Genomic DNA, 27,029 nt, shown 5'->3' with positions numbered 1-27,029 from the left:
TCATTCTGAAGACAGGAAGTAAAGGGATTGAAGTTGGGGATTAAAACACTTACTCCTTACTTCATTTTCTTCTGCAGAATGGTTTCTTAGTTGCCATGGACACTGCTCACTGACCCTATGGCCCTGAATACACTTCTTTTTGCATTGGTGACATCTTTTAAGTGGACGTCATAGAGAACAAATGAGGGAAAATATCCTTATTTTCAACTGCTCTCAAAGCAAGAAAATAGGTTTGCTTCTCTTTCAATCCATTCTCCTGTTTGCAGCTTAAACAGTGAAATCTGAACAAAGAGTCTGAATAAGGTCAAGCAAAAGCTGAAAGACGCAGAAGCCACTTATCTCATATGGTAGTTATGTTTGCTCCCCATGAGGAAGGTGTTCACAAACAGAGCAGCTCTTCCAGATTAATATAGTCACATAATGGAAACTGTCACTGGTAATTAGCTTAGCGCCTGAATGACCTGAAACACCAGTGGTGTAATGCTCTAACCCTCCTTGGCTCCCACAATCCTCTCATCAATTAAACATTCAGAGTTTATTTTAAAAAATAATTTCATTCATGTAAGAAACACAATAAGCACCGTGTTTCTAGAGTTGCAAAAAAGCTTAGTTCAAATACTGAGACAGAAAGGAAAGAAAAAGCTGGAAATCTGTCATTAAATTAACAAACAAAATATACTAGCTAAAAAAAAAATCCCCAGACACTGTTTTCTTCTTGAGTAATTCACAAAATCTAAAGGCTAGTATAAAATTTTGGTTTTTTCCAGAATCTTTAAGCAAACTGGTAGCTCCATCACTTGTGTGCTAAAATCAATATGTATTCATAATAAAAACCCGGTTTCTACTGTATTGTAAAAGAATTAAAAAAGAGGCTATCATGAGTATGCAGCTCTGTAAGAGGCAAAGAGGTCTGTATTATTTTGAATAATATAATTGCTGACATAACCCATAATAGAAAGCCAGAAATTCTCTCAAAACCTAATAGAAATTCCCTTGTTAACCTTTTGAAAACACCTCTATGTCTTAGTTCCAGACAAATATTGTTCAATAGGAGAAAATCATGTCTTAAAACAATTGGGGTTTTTCTGATTTCTTGTTTCCATTTTAAGGTGGACAGGTTTATATAGCATACTACAGGCTGGGCTGAGAAGTGTTTGAGAGCAGCCCTGTGGAAAAGGACTTGGTAGTGACGATTGACAAGAACTCAACATGATCTCCCATTGTGGGCTCCCAGCCCAGAGAGCCACACGTGTCCTGGGCTGCATCCAGAGCAGGGTGGGCAGCAGGGCAGGGAGGGGATTCTGCCCCTCTGCTCTGCTCTGCTGAGACCCCACCTGCAGGGCTGCATCAGCTCTGGGCTCCCAGTACAGGAAGCAGGTAAGGCTATTAGACTGAGTCCAGAGGAAGGCAAAAATTTCATCAGAGGATAGGAGCACCTCTGCTACAAAGACAGGGAGAGGAGAGAGGAGAGAGGAGAGAGGAGAGAGGAGAGAGGAGAGAGGAGAGAGGAGAGAGGAGAGAGGAGAGAGGAGAGAGGAGAGAGGAGAGAGGAGAGAGGAGAGAGGAGAGAGGAGAGAGGAGAGAGGAGAGAGGAGAGAGGAGAGAGGAGAGAGGAGAGAGGAGAGAGGAGAGAGGAGAGAGGAGAGGAGAGGAGAGGAGAGGAGAGGAGAGGAGAGGAGAGGAGAGGAGAGGAGAGGAGAGGAGAGGAGAGGAGAGGAGAGGAGAGGAGAGGAGAGGAGAGGAGAGGAGAGGAGAGGAGAGGAGAGGAGAGGAGAGGAGAGGAGAGGAGAGGAGAGGAGAGTTCATAGGAGCTTTCCAGTAACTGAAGGGGGCCTACAGGGAGGCTGGAGAGGGACACTCTTTCAGGAACTGTACTGATAGGCAAGGGTGACTGGCTTAAAACTGAAAGAAAGTAGGTTTAAACTAAATGTCAGGGAGAAATTCTTTATTGTGAGGGTGGTGAGACATTGGGATAGGTTGCCCAGAGAAGCTGTAGACACCCCATTCCTGGAAGAGTTCAAGACCAGGTTGGACGGGGCTTTGAGCAACCTGGTCTAGAGGGAAGTGTCCCTGCCCATGGCAGGGGCACTGAAATTAGATCTTCTTTAAGGCCCCTTCCAAGCCAAACCATTCTATATTCTATATACATTATGTGTTACAGGGCTCTAAGAGAGAAGAAGTGAACTTTTAGAAAAGGAATATAACTAGGCTTCAGAAGAATTCAATTACTATGATCTGCTTTTAAAGGTGAGCATTTTATATTCCCTTTTTGCTAATATGGAGGTTGCACAGTGAGAGAAGAGGAATATCTATAACATCTTTATAAGCAAGGTGTAAAGCCCCCTCAGTTCAGATGGGAACCCTCATCAAGCTCAGCAGAAACCACTCGGAAAGGGAATGCCAGTAGTTGCTTTGGCCAGATGATTTAAATCCTTATCCCATTGCTTTGAGTGTGCTCCACAGCTAGTATGGACTGTCTGCTCTACTACTGGCCTCTACCACAGTGTGAAGCAGGAGTGGATATGGCTGAGGCGTCATACTGCCTGCTTCATGTCAGCAGTGCAGTCTATCACCATTTTTCTTATTGTAATCACGAATAGTATTCCGAAAACTTCCTACCATTGCTAGCCCATCAATCTTGGAAGTGCAATAAATGCAACAGGGAAGAAATCATGCATAAATAGTACCAGGATTAGAGAAATTCTGATTGCCTTCTGTGCTTTATTCCTGCACAGCAAAATAACACCTGAAAAAACTTCCTTCCAGTCAGATATCATAGGAACAAATGATGGAGGAACATCCATCTTGATTTGTGATTGGGATCACAAATAACTTCTCAAGAGTGTCTGTTCAGACATCGTTTTACATTTACTGACCAATGTGTGAGAAAAAGAAAGATTACCAGGAAGAAAGAAATCAATCTAGAAGCCCTGCACATAGCTCTTATCTCCTTCAGTCTCACCACTCCCTCCATTCCTTAGTGATTTGGTACATGTACCATGTAAACTACAATTTGTAAACATCTTGATCATGTCTAGATAATTTTCAGAAATATCCTTCGGACTGTCTTTCCTGAAGTGATGCCTCTACGATATTTTATTTCTGGCAGAGAGAGTACAAACATTTTTGTCCCAAAAAAATAAACATCATTCCTCTGTTAGGCTGAAACTAAGTAGTGACGTAGGAGTATCACTGAGTATCTGCTGAGGTGTTAACTTATCTGGTCAGTTGAATCCTTGTATGGGCTTTTCCAGACCCATTTAAATGATCTAAGATGGTACAGGTTTACAGGACAGACAACTTTTAGGGACAGTTGTCAGGTAAGCATTCAAAGGGTTCAAAGCTTGTCTAAGTAATATATCTGACCCATAAATAATTTAAATAAAAGCACCAAATTTAAATAAAAGACCATGATCTGGTCACTTAGAACTGCCAAGAAATCACAAGCTTGTCAGTTGAATAAGGAAATTATTTGGTATAAATCATCCTTCAATTCAAAGTTCAGACTAAGACTTTTGCATTCCCTTTAGCTGGTCTTGTTTATGTCAACTGTTCACATTATCTCTTCCTTTTTTTACAAAGATGGAGCTAACTAGTTGTACCTTTAATTATTTCACCTTCTTTTAATTTCAAAGAAACAATCTTTTAAATCTGTCAGTTTCAGGGTTTTTTTTTTGGCAGGACAGATAGTCTTAAAGTACTGTTATATATGACAACAGTTATTCACTGGTATAGATAAAACTATCCAAAAGCATAGCCACTGCATTGTTCACTTGAGAAGGTCAATGTTACTAAATTGATCTTATCTTTGCCTAACAGCTGCACAAATTCAGAACTTTTAGTCCTTTTCAAAATTATCTCTTATCTGTTTGAAAATGCACTTCTTAAAAAGAGAAAACCTTTAAGAAAGGCAATGGACTTTGCAAATATTCATGACAAGATCTACAAAGCCAGTGGAGAGTCCATTCCATTCCATTCCATTCCATTCCATTCCATTCCATTCCATTCCATTCCATTCCATTCCATTCCGTTCCATTCCCAGTGGGAATTGCACTTCAGTATTTGAAAGTGAATTAAATATTTTCACTAGATTTACAAACACAGATTTCTGCAGCATGACTGCTACAGAAGTAGCGAATCACTTTTCCTGGAATATTAGAATGGAAAAGACAACGATCCCATACTTGTACAAGGCTGAGTGCTACCTTACACAACAAATAGATCGTCATGAAGACCCTAACAGTGGTATTGACCTTCTATACAGGCTGCAAACCCCTGGGTGTCTCTTACAAAGAAGGCTGAGGGAGATGGGCCTGTTCACCTTGAGAAGAGATGACTGAGAGGGGATCTCTTCGACACCTGTGTGTCTCTGAGGGGAGGGTGTCAGAGGCTTTTCTCACCAGTGCCACACGATAGGACAAGAGGCAACAGGCAGAAACTGATGCACAGGGAATACCACACCAGGCACATCAGGAAGAACTTCTTCAGTGTGAGTGTGACTGAGCACTGGGACACATTGCCCAGAGAAGCCAAGTAGTCTCCCTCGTTGGGGATATTCAAGAACTGTCTCACACAATCCTGTGAAATGTGCTCTGGGATGACAGAGCAGGGATGACCACTGTGACCCCTTCCAACCTGTGCTTATGTGATTCAGCAGCATGGGATCTGGATTTTGTTAATGATTCAATATGGACAAGATAATGAGTAAAATTATTCTAATGATTTGCGTAGAACGGAACAACATTTTACTCTTGTCAAGGACAGAAGAACAGAACAGCACAACCTTGGAGAAATAGATAAAGGATGCAACTTCACAAATAGAGCCCAAGAAAAACACAAGCAGGATGCCAGCTCAGCTCTGCAAGGCTAACAAAGCTGAAGTCATGAAAAAAATTATATTGCACTTAGTCAAAAATGGGGGCTCAGGAACAACCCATGTCTCATGTTCAAGAGGACATGGGAATTGAAGACAGACCCCAAGGAACCTATGAGGACTTTTGATAAGAGATGAGACTATGTAAAATAAAGTAAAACATATACATCCAGTAAGGGGGGAAAGCTAATGAATATGGGATCATTTCTGTATGACAAACACCCTGTTTACCTGACACTCGGGCATTCAGTTGGAGACAGAATCCTCCAAGTGTCCAGCAACGGCAGTAAAGGATGCCTGCTCTCTAATACTCAAAACCACGTTAGAAAGCTTCTATCCAGCTGCTGTGGTATCACAATGTTCCATAATTTCATTTTCATTACCTTCAATAAAAAGACTTACAAACTAAAAGAGCTATGGATTCTTCATTTTCAATACAGTACCATCAGTTCACAGATGAAAGACATTTGTGCTTTACTGAAATCAATAAGGTATAGCCACTGAAAACAGGCTTACTTGTCTAGCCAGCTTACAAAAAAATCTTGTAAATTGTTGTCCTTTCAAAGCTGAAATGAGAACAAGATTAAAAAGAGAACACATTTCAAAAGTAATTGTAGTTGAGGGGCATGTTGTACATTAACATTCCTCTCAGCATCACTTTAATCTCTCATTTGGGGAACTGTCTAGCTTTCTTTCAGTGACTTCCTGCCTTAGATGAAATCTCATCTATCTTACCAATGAAAAGATGAAATCCTGGCAGAGTCAGCAATTTTTCCTTTCAAAAATATGATAGCACACTGCTTTTTACCCCACCAAAATATTTTAAAATGACAGAATATTATTATGCATAGACATTATACCTAAAATGTTTTACTAAACATTTTCAGCATCTATTCCCAGATATTTGCATGGTATTTGTGTAGATGTTTGCCCTAATTTTTATGAATAATTTTTTAAAATACACAAAGGGGATTAAAGCGGGCATGACTATCTTTACTCTCGCATGGCTCTGCTTTCCTTTGAAGAGTAAATGAAATTTTATTGTACTACCCAATAAATTATTTTTAATAAACCCATTTGTGCTGGGATCTTCGTGGTATATTGAATTTCATGCCATTACCTGGTGAGATTCCCAGTTAAATATATTCAGTGGACAACTAACAGTTGGGAAGTGAAGGGGAACAGCAGCTGCATTACAGATTTCCAGAAAAAGAATTTTGCCTTGCATGGTAAGTCATAGACACACATCAACACAAGTTGCTTTAAATAATTCAGAGATGGAAATTTACCTATATCCCACTGCATAATCCCATTTTAGAGAGCCAACGAAAGAGTCAAATCTTTGAAGAAATATCTACAGAATCTGGGGTGAAGACTCAGTGTAAACATCAGCACAGCACATAAGATAACACTCTTGCAAATATACTTCATGCTGCTATTTCAATCTAGGCAATATCAAAGATACATTTACAGGTACAGTCTTGGAGAGTCAGCAACTTAAGATGACACAATCCTGTCACTTGGTATGCAGGGGGAGGTTAAAGAGAGGATTAAAACCAGTCAGGCACGATATATTAAAGGAATTCATGACTAACGGGGTGTGACAGCAAAGGGTTTCATTCTTTTCAACAGAAAAGATCCCTAGGGCTTGAAGTATTAGTCCACTGTGCCTTTATCACCATGGAATTTTTATGGTTATTTTTATGGTTGCTTTTGATGAATTCACATTTTCATAATTACCTTTTTGGCATAAGCCAATTTCCACTTTTAATTAAATCCATAAATAAATAATTCCTCATTAAAAGGTTGGTTGTTCTTATTTTTCATAACTATTACTGTCAGGAAATATTTCAAATGCCAAAGCATAATGTTAGTTAGTAATTATAACTTCACAAAGGTCCAGTAACTACCTACGTTGTACCTTGTCAACATTATGCCAGTGATTAATAGGAGGTATGATGAAAATGCTCAAAAAATTTCCTTAGGTAGCAACTCAGCTCTTTAGAAATGCACTTAAACACATAAACAGTTGATGACTCATGGACTTGACATCCACAGGGAATCAGCATTGTGAAATATCTTGGTAGTATTGGAAATATCTGGAATAATGAAATACAATTTAGAGCTTAGTCCCACATACTGCCCTCAAAATCCATCCTTCCATCTGAGACTGGCCAGTGTTTTGTAATACTGTGTATTTACCAAGTGGCAGAATTTGAAACCAAGAAATTATGTTTGCAAAAATTATTTTTACTTGCCTTGTTGTGTTTGTTAAGTGATTAACAACTATAACAGAAAACATAAAGCATTAACCCATTAAGTCAGAGATGAAATTATCTACATACAAACCACATCAATCTATTTGCTCTTTTTTATCATTTAAAGCCTGAAATCAACCCAAGTACTTGAAGATGCATTGAAACATCTAATATTATAACTGATTTCTTCACATAAACTTTACACTGGTCAAGACAGCAGAAAAATCACCTTTTTCCTGACTTGTTGATCTTTGGAAGAATGGGCTTTCACATGTTTTCTGAGGGAACTTGGATCTGTGTATCGCTTAGTACATCCTGGAATCTCACATGCATAAGGTTTCTAAATTAAAAAAAAAAGGAAAAAATTATAAAGTTACTGTTATATCATGGATTATTTTAACTCAAGAGAATACTTTTTGAGTCTTGGGATGCTACAATCCACATTACTACAGAACAAAAACATAGTACATTATTACATGCAGAAAGCTTCACAATTTGTTAGAAAAGGAAAAGATGAAGTAAAGCTTTAAAGGAAGACAAACAAAAGGAAAGTTTTCATTACAGCACCTTTCATGATTACCTTTCTTTTCTTAGTAGTAAAATGAATAGTGCTAGATATACTTACAATTTTTCCACCCTCAGAGCAATCTTTGACTTAATCAGAAATTACAGTCTTTAGTGAATCAGGTAAAGAAACTGCAGTAAAGGCCCGGAAAGACTGTTTAGGATTATAGAAGGATCCGCTTCAGAAAAAGAGAACAAGAAAAAGTGTTAGTTTTTCTATATTACAAAGAAGGCAAGCAAAACCCCAAGCAAGCACTGAATACTGAAGTTTCAAAAGTATTACACAACAAACCCCCATTTTAATATGAAGTTCTGGCCAACTCCTTCAGCTCGCATTTTCTAATAATACTTCATTTTAGAAAAACACCTATTAAATTCCCTGTAATATCTTTATAGTTTTCTTAAAAGAATATAAAAGATATTTATATGAGTTAGATTTATTATCTAACTCATATAAATATCTTGTATTGCCTGTTCTAAGCTGTCTGTCTTGCCTGAAGACCTGTAGGCTCACAATACTAAGTATTAAATGAACATTAGGTCCAACTGTTTCCTGAAAGTAGCTGTTCAGCAATTAATTCACTTCTGTTCTATAAAGAATTTCTGAAAACACCTTGTAAAAATTATTAACTTGCCAGCCATAGTTTTGACTATTCAAAATGGATAATTTACTTTTTTAAACAAACATTTAATTCAAATAGCATTGTTTTAATCATATTTCTGGAGTTCAGACCTTTGGAAACTGTCTCTGAGAAAACACAAAATTTCTTTTCTGAAACAGAGGTTTTAAAACAAATCTCTGCCGTCACTCAAATTTACAAGGGACAATCTGTTGGCACAAAAATTTTTATATTTGCAAAATAATTCTATCTCTCTTGACTTTCTGGTACGTGCCCCACCCTTAACTTTTCACCATAGAAAAGCACCTTATATTGCAGATGGCTTCAGTTTCCCTAAAGATCAGCTAAGTGGGAGAAAGCTACTGCTTCTACCTGCAGCAAAGACCATGGAACCTGTGGTCTTTTTATCAACCAGCCTGGGTCCATCTTCTTGCATGCTTAGATGGCTGGGTCACCTCTGAGGCACCTCCAACAGCCTCATCAGACTGTCCACCCTCCTGCCTCTAAGGTTATGGGCTACCTGCTGTCACCAAGCTGGAGGAAAGGAGCAGATGTTCTACTGCTCAGAGGGCTGCAATGGGACTTCTGTGTCCTTACAGTGTCCAAGTGTGTCCTCTGGTGCTTGGCACGGTCGCTGGAGTTGCTGAACGCCTTCTGGCAGCCAGGATGCTGGCAAAGGTACGGCTTCTCACCCGTATGGCTCCTTAAGTGAATCTTGAGATTTTCTAGTCTGGAAAAGGCTTTCTTGCAACCCTCAAACTAGAAAAGAGAAATAAACTATTTGAAAGGAAAGCACACACACAGTAAACTGCAACAGCAAACATTGAACAGAAAGAAGAGACCTAGCTATGGCTGGGTAGCTCTGCAGGGCTCGGCTTCCCAGTGTGGGTGTTGCTATTCTCCTTGGATGTGGCTGAATTAGGAGAGTATGTCCCATATTTTGCAGATGACACACTGAGACCCAAAGGTGAGGTTCTCAAGACTTCTGCTAGCTACCCCTGTCTCAGCTCCAGGCTTCTCTGGATATTAGCAACTCAGCATAGCAGAGGCATCGCTCAGTACCCGCCCAGCCTGCAGAGAAACAGCAAAGATGTGCAGGGAAATCTCAGTCTGCTCTGCCTTGCTCATGGTGATGTAAAAAGTGAAATGATTTCTGAAATATATTTTTACTTTCTGCCATGAGTAAATGAATGACATACTAAAAATACTGCAAGCCTGTAAAAAATAGGATGTAATTCCTGTGGGGAACCAATAACCATGGGGTATAGTACTTCTATACCTAATCAAGTAATGCATCTGTGGAGAAATCTATGTTTATATGAATAGAAAACAAGCTTTTCATCTATCATGTTCTCATGGTATACTGTAACTCAAGGGAAACTTAAAGACCTGTCCTATTTGACACCAGCATTTTTATAGACACTTGATTTCAATTAGACCTAAACATTAATGAATATCAGAAGTATAGGCTTTCTGAAATTCTATCAGTCAAGATCAATTAATCTCATTCGTTTCAGTTGTTGCATATCTCACTATGCAACATTTAAAGCTTCTGATGCATAACAAACTGCTAGTTAGAGGTTCTTGCATGCTTGCAAAAATAATAATCCTGTAGTAGAGATGTTTCTAAAGCTAAAACAAAAATTTCTATCATTTCACTACCTATTAATTTTCTTCACTTAAAAAGAAACAGGCCACTTTTCACTGGTGTCAGAATGACACAACCTAATTTTATAATAAATTATGGAGTGCGTGTGTGTTTACAAAAGCAGAAGTAGGAAAACTGACATAATTCTGGTGATAATTAGCATGCCTTTCTCACAAATCTCTAACATCCTCAAAAAAAGAGGAAAAAAATTTGGATCACTTAATTTTAAGCACATCTTTTGGATTACTGCAAAAAAGCATTACAAGTTCGAAGAATAAAGTAGAACACATTACCTATAAACCAGCACTATTAAAATTAGGCTTAAGAAATTAAAGCTTGATACAGAGGATGAACCACGCCTGCTACACCATAATTGCAATTTATCCTTCCTACACATGCACTTCAGAAAATGTCTCGACCCATGAAACTTTTTACTTATATTCCATCCCTTTATCCAAAATAAACCAGTGCTTTTCAGATTATCCAGTTTTGATCACTGAACATTAATTTATGCTTTTAAATAGTGTCACCTTTATGTTTACAGAGCTTTAGCATGCATACAAAACATTGTTGCAACAGGAAAAATATTTTTACATTTAAGGATATGTTTTTAGAAAATATTACAGGATAAAAAAAAATAAAATACAACAATATATCTTAAAATCTCCTTGATAAAAATATCACTTTTTTTCTAGGAAAACGTAAAGAGTGGAGATGGCATAAAAACATGAGAGCTAAAAACGGATATAAGAAATTAATCACAAAAGCGATGCAATTATAGAATGGTTTGGGTTGGAAAGGATCCTAAAGATCATTTAGTTCCAACCCCCCTGCCAGGAGTAGGCAGCCCTGTTAGAACAGGCTGCTCAGTGCTCCATCCAGCCTTGGCTTGAATGCTTCCAGGGCTGAGACAACTTCTCTGGGCAACCCGTGCCAGTGTCTCACAGTAAATCTCTTCCTAACATCTAATAAAATTGTACTCTTTCAGTTCTGAGCCTTCAAAAAATGACCTTCAAGAACCAAAATAATTCAAGAGCACATCTGTTAAAATGAGAAAGAAATCTACTGATTAGCCTACCTTGTACAGACAAGTTATTATTTTGAATTAACATAATGAAAGAACAACCATATATTCTAATGACTGTAACTATGCTGTACATGAGAATAATTTTAGTATCTCAAGAAGTCAATAATTTTATAGGGTAAAACTCAGACCAATGAACAAGTTGTAGAAGCATGATTCTGTTTTGTTTATTTTGCAGGTTATTAAACTTCGAATTTTCAAGTATGTAAATGAATTTAAACATTTACATGTTGTTTATATGGCTTTAAAATTACCATTAATTTTAGATGGGCAGAAATGTTTAAGTAACCAGAACTGGGGAATCTTAACATACAAATTTAAGAATTATTATTTCTGAAGACTTCTGCATTGCTCAGTATATATTAGAAGAAAGGATAGCTCTCTCTTCCCCCCACAGCCTTAAATTACTGTCTGGCATATTCACCAGGCAATATATAGATGTGTATTGCTGGAAAGGTCATTCTAGCAAAACAATCCACAAGCCTGTATTACTTAAGACAACCATCCTTACTCAACAGTTAATGAATTTTTCTACTATAAATCAAATTTCTTAAAGCCTTGGATACTTAAGATAAAAGGAATGAAAAGATATTCTTCTCAACAACACAGAACATACTCTATATCCTGATAAAAATATTTCAGAGAAAGTACAGCAGACAAGACAGGACCGCTTATGGGGGAAAAAAAAGTCAGGTAGTTGATAAATGTTTTTGAAATAGAACTCATAGTTTTCTAAGGTATTAACTGCGGTAGTCACTTAAGTATATGGCATATCTTAGCATTCTGAATCTGTTTAACAGTCCAAAACATATCCTGATTAAACCAGATATTTTTGCAAATCTTACGTGAAATTAATTGTGCAATGTTTTCCTAAACTGCAATACAGAAATCAGTTACTGAGCTTCTATTTTTTACTGCTGCATGCAAATTGAAACCATTAAGTTGCTCACATGGAAAATTCCTCTCTGTACTTCCTAAAGTCCTTTTGAAAATACGTTCATGTTTACTTTCTCCTTTTATAAGGACAATTATGAAAAGCAAGAAACAGTATATTGAAAGTGAAAGGTAAAGCATATCAACAGAAAAAACCCCACAGTTTTATGACTTTATAACATTCATGTTCTCAAGAGTGCATTGTTCCTCCTTGTTCACACAGAGACGATGCTCAGCATATCAAGCAACCCTCCTGTAAAATGGCAATATAATTTCATAGGTTATATAAAATAATCTGTGCAACACAAAAAGCCCTGCTGGATGCACCATGCATTTCTGAGCCCTTACTGGAATTCATGTAATACATTTAGACTCTTGAACTATAGAACAGCATGGTAATGCCTGTGTGAGTACTTCAGTAGCAGATAGTGACCAAGTGACGAAGAAATTTGTTTTCTCTGCAAAAGGAACTGTTCTGATTATCTCAGTTGATCACTAGTATAGCAAGGATTGAAGAACTTGTTCTGGCAATCTGTCTGAGCTCTGATCCATTTGTGAAAAGTACGCAGCCTTCATGTAAAAGTGAGACACAGCCAACACAGCTTCTTCTTAATCCAGTATCTAATAATATCAGATATTAAATATATTCACATTTTCCTATCTGAATAGATTTTGCTTCAGTACCCAGGCAGTGTATTTTCTTTTGTCATTCTTCTGCTGTATTAACATTATAAGCAATGTAAAAAGTAACTTTTTTTTTATTCGAGGTATTTTCTGTTACCAAGTAATTCAACCTTCTCTTACACATATCAAAAGTATTTGCTTTCTCCCTATACACAATGCTTTCTCAGACCTCCTTCAAAATTTATTCCAAACCTCTAAAAAATGAAAGGAAATTAATTACTTTTAGAAATACTGACACCTGAACAATACTTCATTTTACAGAAATATTTAATCCAGTATACAATATAATGTCACTCTCCTCAAGTTTTGGCTTTTAATATCTTTCTTCATCTGAAACAGTTATACAGTGATTGGCAAATATTTCTAAGCATCGCTGTTTGTGGCAAAGGATCATCTTTTATTTTTTGAAGTGTGAAGAATCAGCATTTCCCTTCTCCATTGTCATGTGTGAGAAAATATTTATGGGATATTACAATGAATACATTTAATTACATGTTCCTCATCTGGTCTGTCTCTAAGCTTACTGGGAGAGGGATGGTTTTCCTTTTTGAAATTTGACTTTGCTAAACATTAGTCTGCCTATAACCATTAAATTGCAGCAGCTGGCGTTCTGTGTACAGGAGCTACTTATTGTCCACACATAATCTCAGTAACAAACCTAGGTACTTCAAGGACAGAATTTATTTTTTCTTCAGCAAAACTGAATACATGTCTCAGCCAAGAAGCAAAAGAGACTGAGAGCCCCTTTGAAAGGCTCTGGTATAGGGAAACACATGAGATACATCCAAATGACCTCAGAAAGTTTGATATGGCACAAGCTTGATGGAGCAGTGAAGAACTCTTCAAATCTCTGCCAACCTGACTTGGGGGAAATCAACCCAACCCTAAGAGGACATATTAACCAAGTGGTTCAAATGCATGCCCAGAGTTGGGAAATACCAGCTCATTTGGCTTAGTAACCTGTTCAGTCATGGGGAACCTTTCCTGATGCAAAATGAGAAGAAAAATGTGCACCCAGAAACTAAGATACATATCAGAGGGGAGAAATTCCTCACTGATTTTAAAAGGTATCTGTAGCTTTACTAGTCCCTGTTAAAATTACAAACTTTGTTCAACTACTTAAGACCACTATTCTGAGAACAAGTGAAGTACTCTTCATCTAGTATGTGCCCTTCCGATGAAATTTAATATAAAAAACTTAAAATCATAGAACTGTGGATTTTTTCAGGTTGGAGAAGACCCTTCAGATTGAGGCCAGCCATTACCCCAGCACTGCCAAGTCCACGACTAAACCACGTCACCAAGCACCACATCTACAAGTCTTATTATCTCCAGGGATGGTGACTCTGCCACTGACCTGAGCAGTCTCTTCCAACGCTTGACAACTTTTTCAGTGAAGAATTTTTTGCTAATATCCAATCTAATCCTTCCCTGGCACAGCTTGGAAGCTATTTTCTTTCATCCTAACATTTGTTACTTGGAAGAAGAGAGGAACACCCACCCCAGAACACTGTACTGACTCATATAATGTATTGATCCTTACCTGGTTTACAAGCAAATCACTGTCTGAGATAGGCTTGACAAGCTGCTTGACTTGCTTACTTTTGTAATATTGATAAACTGACCATAAGCATGACAAGCAGAAGTTTTAAATCTTAAACTTTGAAGGGAGATATCTTAATAAAAATATAAGCCATTCCTAGATTTCAGGAAATGCTGTCATACATGAATGCGTATGTGCAAATGGAAGGAATGGTATTCTTAAAAACTGTCTAGGAAAAAATAAATCTAGAGTTGTGTATACATAAGGTCCCAAAACAAATCTTTGAATTATTCAATAGCCATGCAGCATTATCTAAGATTCATTAGCAGCTAAAAGGCATATTAATTATTCAACAATGTCCATCTGCCACTTAATTTTGAATGCTTTGAAATGCTGACCATATAGGTTCTTCTGTGTCAGCACCAAGGCAGGTGGTATGACAAGGACAAGGTATCTCTCCATAGCTTTGTATTTATCACAAAAACAGATGTAAAAGCTGTTCCTTATATGGCTTTCAAACAAAAACAATGCATTTCAAGCATTAATTAATAGTCTTGTAACCATTTTCCTTCCTCAACGTTATTAGCAGGGAGCTGCTCTGCAAAAGAAGTGTTTCCAAAAAAATGAGAGTAAAACCTCATGTAAAAAGCTTTTAAATAGCTTTTTATACCCCTAGCCTCTCCAGCCTAGCAATCTTGTGAATGGCACATAATTAGTGTCAGACATCATTCAAACTGCTGACATCAGGCACTCACTGACAAGGAGGCTGCAGCCACAGCTGAGATTTAAAGGCCCAGGTTCATCTAAAGCAGAGTATTGTGCTTTTAACCCTTGAAGTGTTTAAATGGGGGAAAATGTAGCATTCAGAGCAGCACTTCACCTTAGTGCCTATCTGAACAGAACACACTGGTGGTGTTAGAACATTAATGTGGTGTCTGAATGCTTTGGTGAATGCACTAGCTTATATAAAGTCATATATTTTCCTCAAAACCATGCAAAGTATGGCGTTTATTTTTGCTTTTATCGTTAGACTTATGTAATTATTCGATGTCTTGGAATTTATTGTTCCAGTAAATAACGACAGATTATGTTTATATGTGTTACACAGATTATAGGAGATATTTCTTTACCCAGTCTTTCCATGACAATTGGGTCCATAGGTAATTCCTCACTTTTTCATTCCTTTTAAAAAAATAAAAGGTTCCCTTCACCACAATATCCTCACTTCATGTTTTTCTGGTAGATTCCTTAAAATTTTATGATCCAGCATGCATAAATATAAATGCGAACAAAAGATAATTACAGACCATGACAAAATCTACAGTAATTGTTATTTAGCTTCGTTGTACTTCCTATCTTAAGTTAAAAGGTTTATTACACTCAATAGATGTAGAATGAAGTTCATATGATTAGATTCAGATGTAAGACTTACGGGACTAGTCAGTGCACACAAGTATAAGGCTCACATTTTAAGAGCTTCTGACTAAGCAGCACATAATGCTTTTTTGTGTGTGTGGAGGGATTGAATAAGACTAATAGACTATATCCTTATCTGACTTCTGTTTTCCAATGCATCCATCTTTCTAGGTATTTTTAAGAAGAGACACATGCTGCTATACAGGCAATGAAATCAATGGAAAAGAGGACGTATCAGTACAGATCAATAATCTAGAGTGGTTCACATGGGAAACTGAATCATACTACTTTTCAGACAGATGCACATGAGAGGCTAATTTCTTCATTTCCTTTGAAAAATTCTCACTTTTTTTGGTCACACTGCACACACTTGACTATTTCTGTATATAGACAGATTACTTGAGTGTCTCAATAAAATTTACTTTTAATCTCCTTTCCAGGGAGATCGGTATTCTGATGTCAGGTCTGTTAGGACAGTGGACAAAAGATGGCATCAAATTGCAGTGCAAGAAGTGTCCCTGCCTACCACACTATTTCTTTACAGATGGCTTGTTTATTCTTGTGTTTTTGATAAATGTAGCGTGTTCTTTTTTTCCTTTTCATATCAGATCTCCAGAAGTCTTCATACTTTTCATGATCTAGAGATCTGTGGCACAATGCAACCTTATTTTCTAGGTAACACTATGCCTAAGGATACAAATATCTCTGTTGAAATTAAACACAGTGCAATGAATGTTATTTATCCCTGAAAGAATGGTGTCAAGAGATTCATTCACCATGGTAATGTCTCTTGTTTTCATCAGTCTTAGTAAGCACGGCCATTTCAGCCTCAGAAGCTATTTCTGTTGCTGTAGAGAGGGTAAATATTATGACAAGTCTCTTCAAAAGGAACTATTACTGAATACATCAGCTGCTACTGATTCAAAAACCATATGGTGCGGAAACTATTAGAGGAAAAATGAACATTTTGGGAATTCTTTCTTTGCTTCCTTTTAGAAGAATGTGCTTGCTTTTTTCTTCCCCCCCACCCTGGTTTTACTCCTTTCCTTCTCTTCCTCTTTGGCTTTTCTAAAAGGTTGTCTTTGAGTTTCAAGTAACTGAAGCTATCATCTGTAATCATGCAGCTTTCTCTACTGAAAGCTGTTCACTGCTAAGGTAGCTACTATTATCATTAAGCCCCAGAGAAGTCCTATGCATTTGAATAATTTTTCCTTTTTATAGACATGCAAGAACTAAACAACTTTTTGTCAACTAAAAATCCAGCTATTTCCTTTCAGGTATGTAGCTACCTCTCACTTCTGTAGTTCTGTTCTCTACAGGATTTCATGTCAGAGATACACTATAAATTGAGACTATAGGCTTTCAAATATGGAGATGAGGTAGTGTAAATCACATTCTCACTGAGAAGATTCTGTTGGTTTAGAATTTGCTCTTTGTGAATTTCACAAAGGACTAAAATCTGATCTTTATCTCACTAGGGAAAAAAGGAATAAGTAACCAGGAAGCTCTGAAACCAGGAAGTTGAAATGGGAAAGAAACAGTTTTGAGGATTCTTCCTCACCATACTCCATGTCAAGATTATCATATATGATTCATTTTGTTTTCTATAAATAATAACATCATACAAATATCTATTTCTATCATAGAAATAAGAGTATTCCATTCCATCCCGTCCTGTCCTATCCTATTTAATAAACATTCATACTGGGACTGAAAAATTGAAAAAAACATGCATGCTGTTCTACACACACTAACAAAGTATTTTTTCTTACAGTTATTTGAAAATATTAACACCCAATTGCCACTTTTTCAGAGATAAAGGATACTATACACAGAAAAGCACTAAGACAGTTCTCAGTAAATTCCACTTATGGTGCATAGCTCACAGCTGATACTGTAAAACTTTCAACATTTTTACAAATCAGGGTATGAGGTTCTTTTTAGTCCCAGAAAATGTACACAAGGCCAGCTGCTATCTGGCACAGGGTCTCTTGGTAAACTTTATTATTTAAATAGTCAAACCTCAACTTTCTTAGTTTGGGTTGTATTTTTTTTTTTGTTGGTTTTTTTTTTTTTAATTAAAAAAAACCATTAGATCGCTGTCAAGAGCAAAATGGGCAGTAAGAGATCCATTTGATAGTTCCCAAGTGCAGCATTTGCACTCAAATGCAAACATGTCAAAGATACAGTAGAAAACACGCCAGGATACAGTGGAACATCTCTGCAAATGCAAACTTCATGTGCAAAGAAATTATGTACTTTTGTTATGCTGGGAGAAAAGCAACTTGACTGGCTCCACTTTTGGCAAACTCACACAGATATAATATAAAGGGCCTGGTTAAATTGGTTTTGCGAAAGCAAAAGCATGAGACATAATTTAATGTGTTACTTGTTTACATTAAGCAGTGTTCAGCTTGATGTGCCTGAGACAAAAAGCACAATGTATACAAGAAGAGGAATCATTAGTAGAAGGAAGTTTGCATGGCCAAACCTGGACTTGAATTCAGAAGTTCAAGTTTCACTAAAAAAATGCAGAAAACCATATACAAAAAGGCAATTCTCTTACTTTTTACTACAATATTTACATACATGCTGCACTATTTTCATCTGTCAAATTGGCTCAATCATATGTAACCTCCAACATAAACAAAATTTTTACACATATAAGTAGAATACTTAATAGTGAAAATAACAGGATTAAACTGTGCTAGTATGTAATGGTTTGAGAAGCACCTCTCTCAAACTATGCTCTTTCATATGGATACATGGGAAGCACACTGTTTGATTTCAAGCACCAAAAAGTCTGACATTCTCCATTATGCAATAAAAACCTCATCAGGGGACAGAATTTTTGCAGATTTCATATGTCAAAATTTATTTAACTCTTTTCCAACAAAGAGATAGGGTTTCTAGAATGTTTCTTATGGAATTAATAAGTTCAAACTATTCAATTAATGGTGTATTCATGGTCCACTCAGTTCATAATGGAGAAAGGACTGTTTCTGTTACTCTGGCAGAAGCTCTGCCAGTAATTATGATTTATAACAAATGTGCCATGGTGACCAAAACTTTATAGACAGTATTTCAAAATTTTACTTATTTACTGCTTTTTAGCAGTTTTTCTTCCCTTAAAATATAACATGTGAATCTTTATAGCTATGGCCATCTAGTATACTTGTATACATAGCTATAAGAACTACTTGGCTATCCTCTAACTATATTCCTAATTTCAAATTTCCCTCCATAAGGAAAAGAGACATGAAGCATACTTATTTCTTCTACCTCTATTTCTTAATACTTACTCTCTACCATGATAATGCCATCTCACTGATATTTAAGAGAAGTTTTAATCCTGATAATTGCACATATGAAGCAAACAAGAATATATTACCTTGTGATACTTTAAACTATTTGTATGCAAGTAAATCACACTGAAGATACATTCAAGGCTATATACATCAGTAAATATTCAACATTTTCTGGTACTTGAAATGGCTAATTTGGGGTTACAGTTGTCATGCACTCACTGGAACACTTGGAAGCATACTTAATCAAAACAAGCTCTGTAATACCTAAAAGCCACTCCACAAACCCCAAAGCTAAATAATTAGAAAGTAAAGAAAATTCACATTTTAATGTTTATTTTCTGAATTCCAGTACTTTTTAAAACAATTCCATTACTTTTAGATCAGATTAATTGGTGCTTTACTGAAAAGTATCCAGATTAGGTATCTATGGCTACTGAAAAAATCTGGACCAGAAAACTCCACAAGATCTACTATTCAGCAGAAGCTTAAGCAAATTAAAATGGGGCAAAGGTGAATTCTTAAACAACCTTAGCATGGCTGCATTACTGCCAGCCCATACTCAAACAGTTCTGTCATAATAACCAAGTTCTAATTCTGCATTACTTAAATATACCCCACTTTCACTGAAGTCAGTGAGAATTCCGAATATGCAAGGAATGTAGAATTACAAGTAGTTTCTTAATCCTTAGGTCATAAGCCAAGATAATTATAAAGCCTTAACTCATAATGTAGCTGGCTGAATTGCTCTGCAGCACCTTTAAGGGCATTAACAGCAGGATTCTGCTGAATTAGTTTAAAAATCATATCAAGAACTTGCCTCTGCACTGATATGTAATAGGTAATTTAAACCAAACAACCAAAAGATGAGAGTGAAATGTATTTGAGCTGTTCAGCAATGTAGCCTTACCTCTTCTTCCCTCTTTGTCCCCTGCTAAAGGGGAAATCAGTAATACAATTCAACATTTAAAATTCTCACTTTCTCCTGTTCTGAGCAGAGCTACTTACACAGCTGTCTTTTCAGGGCAAAACACAAACCACTCACAGAAAAAACAATTGTGGAAAACGAGGCAAAAGTGCTTGCATTTTAATCAGCAGGGGTCCATCACAATAGGAAACAGTCAAGGAGGTTTATTTCTTGCCGCACAAGTAAATCACATAAAAATTTCCAGCAACATTCAAAATGCACTTTTCAGACCAGTAATTGTTTTCTACTCTTGACTGCTTAACACTCTCAGGTTTTTTTTAATTAGGGCATGTTCGTTCAATTAGTTTAAAAAAAAGGCAAGAAAGAAAGAAATAAAGCTTTAAAGAAAGGATTAAGCCATGTATTTTATTGAGAAAGAACATAAATTAGAAATTCTTTTCGAATCTGGAGTATGCATTCTATAATCTTCTGCCCTGCTGGGAAGTGTAATAAGAACAAAGGCAGAAAGAAGCTTTTTTGCTTCATTGAATTTGTTCAGTGGAAGATATGCTTTTGACTATCTGCAACCAAATCTCAAAATTCATGACAATTCAGACAACACTCCCACATTTTATAAGCCTGTGCATTAGAAAGAGAGCTAGGAGAGCTTACAGAAATCCACCTGGTGAGCAAGCTCTCCAGATTCAAAAGGGCAAGACAGAAGGCCATGTGGACATGAAGCAGACAAGCCATGACTGTGAGAAGATGGTGACAAGACTTCATGTACTAGCAATGCAGTTCTTCAGTGTGGTGTGGCTTCATAAGCAAAATAATTTTCGAAATAACCAACAGAACTGACTGATGGGTGTGAGTTAGGGATAAGAAAATCAATGGAAGAGACTAAAGGTTGGACAAGTTATAAATGTTGCTTACTGTTTACTCTTTCTTTGCAGCATTTACTAGCATTTACTAAAATCTAAATATTATGTTTTGAATTTAAAATTAAAGGATTTAATAGACAATTTGATGGGAAAGACAGAAGTTAAAGGAATGCCAATAGCAGAAATAGGCACCATCTTCCTTCCAGGATACTAAATCCTCTTGCCTGTTTGTGCCTTGTCAAATTGAGAAAGATTTTTTGCTGAGATCCCATGACAGTAAAAACAGCCCAAAAAAGAAAATATATACCTTTAGATGTTATTTTCCTCCTTTAGGTGCAGTGTACCCAAGTGCAAAGAATCAGTATGTACATACAACAGGAAAGAAAACAAGGCTGCTGCTCCTCCCTCTCAACACAAAAAAAGAAAAACAAAACAAAAAAACAACCAACCAACCAACCAAACAAACAACACCCCCCCCCCCCCCCAAAAAAAAACATAGAAATGAAGTACCATGTATCATGTAACAGCTAGGCTATCATATAACGGTTAGGCTAGGCATTTAATACCAACAAAGCTCATCCCTTGGGTCCAACAAGTTGAGTACATCCTGCACCACCTGCAAGTCAATTTACAGGCACCAGAACCTCCTGCACACATGCCTCACAGCAGACAGAGGAAAACACTTGGAGTCAGCAGAAACCACACTGTGAAGGTATTTGGGGCTGTGTTGCAGGCAAGACCTGGCCAGGGTAGGGCCACAAGCCTGGCAGGACCATGGCTGTTCTCAGGACAAACGCAGCCACTTCACTCAGACTGTCCCCAGGGAGTTAAGGCTGATGACTGAGATAACAATGTGATGGAGAATCTGGGAGCACAAATATTTGGCTTAGACCTTGGTTTGGAAGGAGGCAGGGCTATATCTAAATCAACAGATGTGTCTGGTGACCAGGGGCAGGACTTGGGGTTCAGAGCAAGGCTGAGTACACAGAACACAGTCTGAACAGCCAGGCAAGGCTTGGAGCCCGACTGTGCTCTGCAGACCTGCTGGCACGCATTCGCTGCTTGTAAAACTCCGGTTAGGGCACAATATGTTTTTTTTTTTTTCTAAAGAGCTCAGCAGCCAACAGCTTCTGGCTCAAGAAAATGCCAATGCCAGTATTTTCTGACTCACTACAGGGTTATTTCTTCTGCCACACAGATGGTACAAAAAGATTCAAGTTTCCAAAACCAGAAGACAAGGTAAAGCAAAACTACGTGGATCCCTGTACTTGTTTAAGTCACTCATGAAACAGGGGATTTCAGTCACGTCTACTGAGATGCTGACTTATGCAAACAAAATCCTTGTGACAAAACGGCTGTGGTGAGGGACTGAGAGGGATAAATGCAAAATAGTTCCCTCAGCTGAACCAAAAAAGCTGTTCAACAATGAAAAATTTAATACAGGAAAAGCTGAGGAATAAGCTAATACAGTTGAGGGATGTGGTCTTACACATCTTACACAGAAGTGGTTCTCACCATGTAACTGAGGTTTCAGCTATAATAACCCTAACGTGATCATTAGAGAAGAAGGGCAAGAAAGAATGAATACAGGAATTCAGCAATAAATGTAGGGTGTCAGGGGAATAATCACAAGCCTTGATAAATGCAATGGTTTTGTTAATATCATGTAATGATTTTGTTCCTATAATGAAATTGATAATTTTCAGGGGAAGCCTCAAAGGGTTTACAGAAGCAAAACTCCCTTGGGAATGAATTCAAAGCTAGGATGAGAGAAGCCAGTCCAAAACATGCAGGGCCAAGCAGAAGAATGAGATGCACAAAACAGGGCCACGAAGAAAAATAAGATCAGTAGACATGGCATAATTGCTAAGGGTAAGTACAAATGCCCTTTTTCAAGTGAAGTGTTCAATCAGTGAGTTACTAGACTTGATTCATTTAAGTGTTATGTCTGACACCACAACTCGTTGTGGAATAACCAGAGGACGTTTTAGACTGCCTAAGTTTTACTGCTTGTGAGTACAGCCAAAGAGAACACAAAATCCAAATACCTGCAGATTCAGATGCACAAGGGATGAGCTGTGCAATTTTCTTAGAACAAGGATAAAAAATCTTCAAAATTCATCAAAGGAAAATAAAAGGATGACTCAGTAAGTAACTATCCTTGTGAAGTTAAGCAATTTTTTTCTCATCTTTTGTGTGGACTTTACATTCTTCTTAATGTGTATTTCCCTAGGGCAACTTAACATTTATCTCATTCTCTGTGAATTATTACAGCATTCAATAGTCTTTGAATTAATCTTTTCCCACTGTGAAAGGATGTTTTAGAGAATCTACAACAGATAACAGAGCCATTTTTGCACTGTTGAACAAAGTCATTGTGCTTGGTTTTTCTTAACTGTCAATACAAACCATATTTTCTATTTTAATTGTTTGTACCATTAACAGAAAGCCAGATGATAAAAAAATAGATAAATCGACAACATGAGAACTAATTGGAAATTAATAGCAGATGAAGCTTACATTAACTAATTGAAAGAGAATACTAACTCTGAGCCTGGATTATGCTCATTTTCTAATCAAGTTCAATGCTAAAAGTGCATGCTGATGTATGCCAGAAAATCAGTTAAAAACACAGCAGAAGAGCTTTATTGCACTTCACCTCTTTGGAGTTCCTGTTTCAAAGTAAGTTTATGTTTACACCGCTATGGAAAAGGTTACCATCTTGCTAGACAGATGTCCAAAGGCAGGGTAAGCAAATCTGGTATTTATATTACAAATATATTAAGTGGATTGATAAATTTGATAAGCATTTGTAATTAATAACTCCATAAATAGAGAGGCCTGATTATTTTCAGGTAACAACCTGAAGAACCTTCAGGTAACAACAAGGAGAGTGTGTAGGAAGGAGGGAATGAAGAGTGAGGGAAAACTGGCATGGTTTTAGAGATCTGGAAGAATCAAGAAGCTGAAGTGAATGGGCAGGCTCAGGATGGATCATGCTGGACTGAGCAGTTCCTGTCTCCAGTCATACCAGCAGAACTGTGGAAAACACCTGTGATATCTGTATGCTGTTCTTCCTTTTCTATCTTATATACTAATAAAGCATTGAACTGCAATGGTTTATCTTTGAAGATCAATTGAGTTTCAGACCTTGAAGATAACTCAAAGAGGGTGCACTGAACTGGAAACTTGTGCATCCCCTAGAAAATTGACAATTTGTAGAAAAAGTGAGGGGTTCGTCTATTTACTTTCAATATTGCTGCTCAGAGGGGGAACTAGAGCCCAGAAATGAAGAAGAATGTTGGTGATGATGATATTGCTGGTAAGATGGCCATATGGATTCTTTTCCTTCCTGCATTAGTGTTAAGTTATAAGAAGCCTGCAGATCTGATACCCTTTGCTAGCTCTGCTAGCAGTGACCTCTGATGTTCATTAACAGCATACACTGTAATTATGAGACGCTGATGTTGTGGCTATGTCCCTATAGTGGTTGTGTTCTCTTTATAAAAACATATGTTTAGATCAAACATCAACACTCTCCATTAACTGTATGCCAGTTGGTAATTTGTTACCTACATTACTTAATTTCTTCAATTTGGTTGCTTTGTCCTACAGTCTGAAAACCCAGGGAAAGCCTGAATAAGTCTTTTGCATCTAGCTGAATCAATATATACATACTTACCTGCAACATTGCAAGGTACTATTGTCCATAAAAGTCTAAAGGCTATTATGAAGATTCGTCTTTGGTCTACAATGTATAGCATGAACACTGTTTGAAAGGCTGTTGTTTCCTTCAGTTTCCTGATATCCCATCACAGCAAACTAAATTGATTGAAATACAGCCTACTGATGCTTTTGTATCACTTTAGAAGCTAATGGCAACCTTCCACCTCTTGTTGAATGGCGTAATTGGCCTGCCAGAGAGGATCTGGGATTTTAACATGTTTCTTGTTTGGCTGAGCTAGCCAGTTATCCTGCAGTTGCTATCCAAGCTGCAGACTTTTCTTCATTGGGGTCATCAAATTTGTCAAAACTAGTTTGTCACCACAACTGCTGACCCTCATTGCTTTTGACAGCAGCACAAGTGTCAGACTAAAGAGGCCTTTGCATTACAAGAAAGTAAACGACTGATCAGAGCCCACCAAGCATCCTGACCATATGCCACAGCATGCCCTTCTGACACCAAGAGAGGTGGAAACAGTACCAACTAAATTACTTGAGGTTAATAAACACCACTAATTATTTGGTAGAATAAGAAAATAAAGCTTCCACAGCTAAAGAGTAGGAACACTTGAAGGCAGTATATGACCTACATGGATGATAGTGAAGCATTGCGATGTTTTCATTTTAGTTAAAAGATGATGCAAGTCGCTTAGTCTGAAATAAAACTCTGTGAAAGAAGTTACCAGCTGACTCAGACCATATCTTTGGAAAGTTGATCAGACACAGCAGCTGGCAATAGAGCAGTTTGAGCCCAATCCAGCAGATCATTACTAGATAATCCTCTCTATATTCTTGGCCACCCAAATGATGTCTGAATCAGGCCAGTGGCAGGTTCCTTGTCTGATGTAATAATAACCACTTAATACTTAATATCAGACCATATTTACTACAGTGGGGTAAAATCTGTCATAAAGCCCCCTACATACACCTAGAATTTGCTTCACTGAAAGTACAAGATGTGAGAGTCTTATGATGGCCTAATTATCCATATCCCTTTATTCTGGTGGCAAGTAATTCATAACCCATTCCTTCACTGTTGTGATTATTTTCAGATTAATAAGGTAACTTGGAGTTAGCACCATGCCCCCAGTTGCTACAGGGTATTTGACAGGAGAAGAGAAATACATGAGAAGTTTCAGAGGAATATTTTCTCTCATCACACTCCTAACTATTCAAGGCACCAGTTCTGGAAAGGCTTTTATTCCCAATACCATAACAGCTCCTGCTTGGTTCAGTTGAGATGACTTGCCCTGCCATCAGCTCATCCCGTAAATAAATCTTCACAGAGTCAGGACCCTCGCCTGAATGCTACCCTATAGTACAAGAAAAGTTCTGTAAATACAGTGACAGCAAGATGTGTTCGGTTTTCCCCTTAGAAGCCTTCAAATTCCATCACCTTTTCTCCATACTTTTTGCAAAGCAGTTATTTTTCTAAGTCTTTGGAAATATATCTTTTTAATGAAAGCAGGCATATGCAATGTAGCTCAGCAAACAGGATCCAGTTTTAAGAGACAATAACTGTTTTTGGATTGAATGTCTATGTGACACACACTTATTTAAACAAGGCTGAGTGACTTCATGGTTCATCAGCAATGTAATGACTTTGAACAACACTGTTCCCATTTAAAAAAGGAAAACAAAAGAAGAAGAGGAAAAGAGATAAAGAAAAAAGAAAAGCAGAGCAGTGCTTCATAGGATCCCAGGATTCTGTTGAGTCCTAATGATGTCATTCAGTATTTAATCTCTGGTGACAATAAGGGGTTTTTTTCTTCCTTTCAGTAAGAAAGCAAATTCAACATTAACAAAGCCCTGTATCTGAAGCCAAGATTGGACATGAATCTTAAATTGTTCATAGGCTTCTCTATCCCTTCTCCCTGGATATAAAAAGTAGCCACAACCAAAAAGTAATGCTTAACATAATTTTATTGAGCTAATTTTAATTTATATTTGGGATAGGGTTGTAAAAAAGGACTATTACATTCACTGGCAGAAAAAAAAAAAAAAAAACCAATGGTCATTGTGGTATGAGGAGTTGTGGAAATGACAAATATTGCAACTTGCCAAGCATCGCAGACAAAAGTTTTTAAAATATGCACATTCCTTGACTGGCAAGTTTTGTTGTTAAAATCTGGCAGTTTTTGTTGTTAAAATCTATTCAGAAACCAATCTAAATAGATGAGAGGGAAAATAAGAATAGGGAAAGAAATGGGTATGAAACTCTTCATATTTCCTAACTGCTGACCACTTCTAGAGTGAAGTACTCCTCATGGAAAACAAATTACACTATTTTCTATGTTTTTATTTAATGGAACAACATTTATTTTAAGCATTGGTATATGCAGAGGAAGGGGAAAAACTGTTTTTCCTTGTAATTTACTTTAATGGTTAGCATTCGCACACACCCAGATAAACTCTTGCTCTCATGTGTGGTACCTTAAAATTTTACAGAGTCAAAGTGTTGAATGGGCCAAGTAAATATCCAAACTCAGTATTCCTAGTTTACATCAGGAAAGCTTCATATAGAACTTTTTATGATTGTCCACTAGTAGCCTGAAGCAGTAAAATTCAATACAAAAATAAAGGCTAAATG

General features: G+C 37.2%; 1 protein-coding gene across 1 annotated transcript in view; it reads right to left on the bottom strand.

Annotated features, from left to right (window-relative positions):
- GLIS3 (GLIS family zinc finger 3) overlaps nucleotides 1–27,029 on the bottom strand; it is a 112,204-nt gene that overhangs the window by 29,351 nt on the left and 55,824 nt on the right. The window contains exons 3-4 of the mRNA XM_058824140.1: nucleotides 8,913–9,074; nucleotides 7,361–7,471 (exon numbers count right to left, since the gene is read on the bottom strand). Of these exons, the coding sequence (XP_058680123.1) occupies nucleotides 7,361–7,471; nucleotides 8,913–9,074 (273 nt within the window). The remainder of the gene's footprint in view (nucleotides 1–7,360; nucleotides 7,472–8,912; nucleotides 9,075–27,029) is intronic.

Source organism: Ammospiza caudacuta, chromosome Z (assembly GCF_027887145.1).
Source record: "Ammospiza caudacuta isolate bAmmCau1 chromosome Z, bAmmCau1.pri, whole genome shotgun sequence".
Classification (NCBI taxonomy): domain Eukaryota; kingdom Metazoa; phylum Chordata; class Aves; order Passeriformes; family Passerellidae; genus Ammospiza; species Ammospiza caudacuta.
The sequence above is the reverse complement of the archived record's forward strand: the minus strand, read 5'-3'. Positions and strand labels throughout refer to the sequence as shown.